The sequence below is a fragment of the Anopheles aquasalis genome, chromosome 3, assembly GCF_943734665.1.
Source record: "Anopheles aquasalis chromosome 3, idAnoAquaMG_Q_19, whole genome shotgun sequence".
Lineage (NCBI taxonomy): Eukaryota > Metazoa > Arthropoda > Insecta > Diptera > Culicidae > Anopheles > Anopheles aquasalis.
The window spans coordinates 25,726,596-25,734,095 of NC_064878.1; the positions used below are offsets into that span (position 1 = coordinate 25,726,596).

At 47.2% G+C, this 7,500-nt stretch overlaps 1 protein-coding gene across 4 annotated transcripts in view; it reads left to right on the forward strand.

The window, feature by feature from the left end:
* The window catches only part of LOC126577096 (uncharacterized), a 66,440-nt gene that overhangs the window by 15,423 nt on the left and 43,517 nt on the right, over positions 1-7,500 (forward strand). For all 4 annotated transcript variants that reach the window (XM_050238506.1, XM_050238505.1, XM_050238507.1 and 1 more), the window contains exon 3: positions 6,946-7,270. In XM_050238506.1, the coding sequence (XP_050094463.1) occupies positions 6,946-7,270 (325 nt within the window). The remainder of the gene's footprint in view (positions 1-6,945; positions 7,271-7,500) is intronic.

Consider the following 7,500-nt stretch of genomic DNA (forward strand, 5'->3'; position numbering starts at 1 on the left):
GGGGGGACTTCGGTATTTCATTTTTATTTGTGACACATGTTTTTAACATTTTTCCCTGAAAGCTGATCCTTTCAAGAATATTGTGTAAAAGTTTTGGATCAATCGAAGAAAAACTGACAAAGATACAGATTTTTGAAAATCCGCGTTTCATACAAGGCTCCATGCAGCCCGCTACTTTGAAGAGCGTTTCCCAAAACCAACGCTTTCAAAGTCGGTGCCCATCGTTCCGTAAAAACTACTGGGCCGATCGTTTTGAAATTTTTTACACATAATCTGTACACTTTTTGCCAGGTAGTTTCGTCGAGATATCATTGAAATTGTTTATACTTTTTTTTAAACAATTCTGTAAAGCTCGTTTTTTTGGCAGAATCGCAAAAAGCATCACTTTTTCAACTTCAAAAATCTGCCAAAAATCGAAAAATAGGATATTAACAAAAACTCTCCGGGGTTACCTAGATAAACTTATAACCTTTGTAACGAATATCGATTTGTATGTTTCAGATGACCCGTCATGTCGCTTCGATGGACACCGTAAAAAGTATCTTTTCGTCGACACGCCTACCAAAATTTGATGGCTTGGAATAGTTTGTGCATGAATGTTGCTCAAAACTATATCAAATATTCTACAAAAGTTGTAGAATAATATGCCATTTATTTGCATAAATAAAGTTGAATGGTTACGTCCCAAAAATTCGTCAAAAAAGGGCCTTTTTTGGTCCGAAAATACCGAAGTCCCCCTTAATGCTGCTTTTACATGGACAAAATGTTCCTTTTTCCATGAAATATCAGTAGAAGATAATCATTCTACATGATCATCATTTCACTTTAAAGAACAAAGTCTTCTAGCGTATTGGAATGTTTGTGACTGAGACCATAACAGAAGTCAATCTTGTGGCCAAACAAACACGCTAGTGGTTAGTAAGAAACTCCAACGGATGGTGATTTCATCCCTTGGAACCATGAGCACACTACCACTACCGATTGACCCACAATGATACACACCCCCCGGGGGAGGAGAGGTTACCCGCAGATGAAGGGTTCGCTGAAGAACCGACCGGCAACAGCCAAAACACAGCCAGCAGCTGATGCGCATGGCACATCCTTCATCTTTTTTGGCACCAACCTTCGACCAACCGGCCAGCTAGCCGGCAAAAACGGCCATTGATTCACGGCATGCCGATGTGACGATTGGAATTGCTTGCACGTTGTGTGTGCTGGTGAGCTGGTGAGTGGTATTAGTGTCATCGCGCCACGTCGTCGACATCTCATTGCCGGTGAACCGCGCACAGCATCATCTGGCCTGACCGAGCATACACCCCATCTGGTCTCCTTGGAATCTCACGCGAGGAAAATACTCCACCGGGCCAATACTCCACCGATATCCGCTCCCGGACGCTGGACTCTCGGATGCCGGCATGCTTTCTCTCCGCTTGGCTGAAGAGTGGCGAGAGTGTTGCTCCCGACTGAGAGTAGATGCTGCATCGCCATCAATCAAACCAGTTCAGTTGCCATAAAATCTATCCTTTTTTTTATAGGAAAATAAGGACGAAATTGGGGACCCGGTTGCCATGTCCAGGTACCGGGTCTTCGCTGCTCGTTTGTTGTGATTAAAATCGGATTTCCTTCCATTATATCATCACGTTTGCTGCGTGTCGCCCCTTTCTGCGGATTGGTGATTAACTCCATACTTCTTTCCTCTCTGGTGTAGCTTAAACGGAACACTCCCTTCTCTGACGCCGGTTTGTTATTTATCAGACCCCAGAACCATTATGTTTGCGCTCAACTGGAGAAAGAAGGATGAGAGGAAGGAGCAAGAGGAGCAAGAGGAGCAAGAGGAGGAACCCTTTTGGGAGTTGTTAACAGCAGACAAACTACTAAGGGGAACCGCCTGTCTCTGGCGCCATAAAAAGTCGCAAGCATATAAAGTTCACAACTCGTTATCGAAACGACAATACAAAATAATAAGTAAAAGCAAGGCGGGCGACGAGAAGAGTGCTGGATTGATGTCACGACTCCACCCTAGGCCGCCATCCCCTTTTTTTGAATCACTCCCATCGGACCAAAAGGATCAGACCAAAAAGGACAACACGTCCTTTGATAATGCCAGGACCGGCAATGCATCCAGCCACATCCATGGCTATCGTGCAGCGGCAGCAGCAACCCCCTTATCAATTATGCAGCAGCGAAGGAGGGTCCGCCTCACCGAGTACAATGATCAGAAGGGGACTGGAAGGACTCCGCCTGGTCGTCCATTTGTTGGCCGTTAATTGGCCCCTTTTTTGTGGGGAGTATGAGTTGCCGTGCCGCTGCAGTGATTGCGCAACGGTTTGATGTTGCAGTTGTATCGTGGAATTGATCATCCGACTGCCGCTGGTCGAGCTCTTTATCGCTTTCTGTCATATGGATTTGAAGAGTTCGTTAAGATTCATATTAACCTATATCGGGGGAGAGAATTCTGTCCCTCATTTACCCTGTCAACAGCCAGCAGCTTCTATTGATGCCCCCATTCTGGCCATCAAATCACACCAGACCAGACCGCAAGGTGGGCACGCACTCTGTAGCGAAGATTCGCTTGCAATTCACGACGCGCTGCTTTGTCACGCGGTCCGTTACCGTTTTTTTACGGCGATATTATGAGCATAAAAAAACAGCGTCTCGCTGCTGTGTGCTGTACACGTCGATGTGGAGAAACGAGAAGATGAGGCGACATGTTCCAGTTCGTTGAACGCGCCTTAGCCCATTTATCAGCGAAGCAACAGCAGCAACGCACGATCCATTCGGACGGAGTGTAACGGTGGTGCTTTGTGGTGTGGCCGTGGTGCGGTCTTCGCTTACGTAAAATCCCCGCGGTGGCGTAAAGAAGCGTCTCTCGATTGCACTTAATAAAAATCATAATTGTCGTGCAGGTTGAGCACTAGCTGGCTGGCTGGTGGTGATGTGCTGGCAGATGAGCGAGCTAGAGCAGTTAAGCAATGGCGCGCAACAGTAGGCTATGGTCCGCTTCAATAAGGTCCAAAGGAGTAGATTAGGTTGATGAGGCGATTGTTACTCAAACAGTTCCACGGTAGTTGCTGCTGCGCATCATCATTCAAAGCGTATGATCTTTTTGATACCAAGAGCTTAAAACTGAAACGTAAATGTTGCTTTCTCAACTTCATCTACAAACCACCGCCACATTAAGCTATGCTGCTAATCAATACCGGCTGCGGCATCGTTGTTGGTGAGTGAAGAACGAATGAAGAACGAAAGCAGAGCATTCAGGAGCTCACTGTTGGGTCTGTGATAGTGGAGAGAAAGCAGAAGAACGTGATGGTGATGGCGATCAGAAAGGCCGCGCACTAGCGCGCCACATATGGATTGGATTTTCCGTTTTTTCCTCTCGATCCCCCCTCGATTTCCTCATCTCACATGTTCCTAATCCCGCACCCTGAATTTCGTTTGCAGTTCCGGAACACAGTGATCCAAACCTTCCAGAAGGGCATCGCGTCCAGGAGTTGTAACAGAGAGTTACAAAGCTGTCTCACGGAATGTATGTTTCAGTTCTTCCTTAAACGAACTATCTTCCAGAGTTGAGTTGAGCTCAAGACACCCCTTGGGACGCCATCTTGAGGGGTTTTCGATGTTGGCCATTCAGTTCTTCTCACCGGCAACTGGCCATTGATGGCAGTGAATTAACCCGATAAACGAAATCGGATTCCGATGGACCACTCACTCTCTCGCTCTCTCTCTCTAATTACAACCATCCATGCCGTGGACGTTCGCTTTGAATCAGTCCGCTTGTTCGCACAGCAGAGTTTGTGTTCTGTGGCTGGAAGAACGCCAGCAGCACCAACCAGGCGCGGACAAACCCGTGCCAACGGAAAGCTAACACGCGAAGGAACTAAATCGCGTAAATTGCTACTGACAGATTTTATGGTTCCGCTTTCCACCTCCGTTGGCGGCCATTCGGTGTGTCGTGTGTCGTTTAGCGCTAACGCATCCCCCGTGTTGACAAATGAAGCAAAAGAGAGCGGGTTTTGCGCCGATTTTATTGCCGAAAGTGATGAAATCGGCTCCCGTCAGGCGGCACTCGTGCATTTGTTATGTTGAGGAACCGAAAATGAGCGACAACATAATCATGCTTGTAATGCCCCCCTCAAACACAAGCGTCCCGGTAAAGCACAAAAACATCTTCACCATTAACGTTCAGTTTCATTTTAGGCGAACGGATTAAACGAATGAAATGCGCCTTTTTGGGGCCTTTTTGGGCAGCTCGTCATCATCGGTGCGGCGATTGAAGACAAGCGAACAACACTCCCTCTGCCATGTTTATAATCGCCACTGTACAACGTCCACGGTGGTGATTCGCGCACATGCTACCATGTGGCCACCACCACGGCGTAGGAGGTCACCAGTAACCACCGAGGTAGATGTGCCAGGCGAAACGGTTCGGGGCGGACGAGGCAAAGGCAAATGTCTTGTTCTATCGATCACACAAACATCCGTCGAGCGCGCGCGCACACCGACGACCGACCGACCGACCGACCGTCCGACGGTCTCTCTATCTCGAGGAAAATGTCGGGAAATGGGGTCCAGCAGCAGAAATGAAGTTTTTCAGCACTGGGCCGGGCCGTGCACACGATAGTGGTAATGGCAGCCAAAGCAAACGACTTCCTTTCCGTTTCGGTGTGTTTTTTTTTTGGGTTGGGCTACTATTTTTAGATGTTTTTAATATCCAATCGATCCGATGGTTCGTCCACGCTTGTAGCACTGATCGATGAATCTTTTTTTTCCCCCTGAATCTGGAACCGTGGAAGAGAGGGAGTCTGGATAATGTTTTTCTGAAGATTAAAGTCCGGGGAGTCGGCGTCGTAGTGTGTAATCGACATCCGGAGCAGCAGCTGATCCTCGGTATCGGCATGTTCAACCCGGTCGTTGCCATACCTTGAGCAGCGTGCAACCAGCATCGGCCCCCTGACTCGCTCGCGGTCCATTCGAGATGCAGAAATTTGCATAAAATGTGTTCCCATCCCACGGCACCATGCGTTTGTTTCGTGTGTCAGGAGGGCGTGCTTGTATTGCCGCGTATTGTGGTGGCCTCATCTGGTCATCGGGTTGGCACCCCAATGCCAATGCCAAGGAATCGTCCCGCGAAAGGGAAACCCTCCCGGTGGGCCCCCTAGATGATGCGTGTGGTGGCGGCCAAGTGCAAGGGCAAGGCGTGTGCCATATCTGCATATCTGGCTGGCGTTCAAACATCTGCGATGCAGACTCACTGTATGTTGCATCCCTCAGATTCGCAAGATTGCGGCGACTCGGTTGTTTTTGTTGTCTTCGGTGGACATGCCACACGCGTCTATCGCTGTCCGCAATCCAGCATCCAGTGAAAGTACTGCACGGAACGCAAAAGAATCGCATTGTTGGTGCCGGCGTTCTCTGGAAATCGGGGACCTCACCTTCACGGTGAATTGTCAGCTAGTGGCCATTCAGAAGCTACTTTCGCAACTTTGCCACCTTTTCATCCCTGGGCATGGGAAATAGGGGCTTTCCAGCGTTAGCAGCGTTGCGACGAAAGGAATCTGTTGGGGGGGGGGGGGGGGGGTGTTAAAATGTGACTAATTAATGAGGGAGTCTTTCTTTTTGAACTGAAGAAACTGTGCTACTTACACTGGCAATGAATAGAGGTATTTTATCGTATTTTGTTTTTGTTGTAAAGTTAGCATCTTGATGTAGTTAGTAACTGTAGTTCAATTATACTTTCTGGTGAATGCCCCGGTATTCATGGTATCGAACCATAGGTTTAGGCATTTAGATGATCATTGTTAAAAAAGTAGTATTAGCTAATATGTGTAAAGCTAAAAGTAGCCTTTTGACATGACCGTGAAGTAAGTCGATTGTAAATTGTAAATGTAAAGGATGACCATCGCTATAAACTCGATGTCTTTTTAATCCACCACACGTTGTGGTATCGTCCGATAGCAAAACTATAACAAGATATTATTCCTGGGATTGTAAAGCTTTTACAAGCATAACGCGAGACCAATTTAAATCAATTGTTGTGTGTCTGTGTCACTTTTATCTCCGAAATGAGTTCTGCATACTGATACAAACTTGTGCTGGCAAATCAGATCAGTACCAACGAAATCAGTCAGATTCTTTGACAGAAATGATGAAAAAAAACCCTCTTTAGGGTATCAAATTAGATGCACATGCATTGAACATTTAACAAAACATCTTTTTGGACAATCTGACCGTGTTCTGCAATCTCTTAACAACATTCGTTTTGTATATTATTCTATCAACTTTGCATATTTCAATAGTTTTCTTTTTAGTACTTGCAACATCTGTTCAGTTCGGTGACTAATAATAAGAGTGATAATAATCAGAAGACAAACTGTTCAATCAATACTTTGAGTGAGGTCTCTCCTAGTGGCCATACAGCGCTTAATAACTTGAATTAGCTTCTGTCGAAGGTTCAATGATCATGAATTCCACTGTGAGGTATTAAGAGAAACATAGTTTCCGTACCCTGAAAAGTAAGAGAACTAAAGAAGCGAATCTTAATTTGTGTAATAAATATTCCTGATCAGTTATAAACGTATAGGAAGCACATGGTAGACTTCAACCACGATAGTAAGCTTTTACCAGCCCACTATAGGCAGCGTCTCACGGCACATAGATAACGCAATGAAGGTTGCTTTCTGCTCACAAACTTACCCCCAACTGTTTACCCTCTGTTGGCACAGTTTAACCCTGTCACCCTCCCTGTCCTATGTCCGCACTATCCTAGTGTTTGTTTGTTTTTAAGTCCAGAGCTGTTGCTTATCCGTTTTACCGTTCTTTTTTTCTAATCCAATTTCTTCATCCAACCCCTCCCAACCTATCGATCCATACACACATACACCCATTGTTTATGCTTGCGTGGCTCTGCGGACATCCTGGCACTGGCGCATCGAACAATCGCAGGTCTTCTGTACCGAGTCAGACGACGGCAGTGGCGCCACCATCGGCGAACCAGAATGGCAACGCAGCAACAGTTACATCCCGTCCGCAGCACCAGACGCCTTCGTCTCAGCAGCAACAACAGCAGCGGCCACAAACGTTGACGCCAACGCGCGAAGCCGCATCGAATGGTTCGATGGCGATGCAAACGCTCGTCCTGACCGTCAACAAGGATGCGACCGGCTACGGGATGAAGGTGTCCGGCGACAAGCCCGTGTTTGTCGAGAGCGTCAAACCGGGCGGTGCGGCTCGCCGCGCCGGTCTCATGCCGGACGACATGATCCTGAAGGTAGTACCCTCTGTCCTCCTTCTGCTCCTTCCGGGTGGCTGGCTAATGGTGGTGGTGGTGATGGTGGCGTGCCTGCCGCGTGCATTACTCTCTATCCACCCCACCCCATCGATGATGATGTTCACGACACGACACAAGTGACAGAGCGATCCAGTTTCAGTTCCAATTATTGTTTTAATCAATTAAGTCAAGGTGTGCTCCTCGTTTGCCGTTCCGTTCGTTAATTTCTA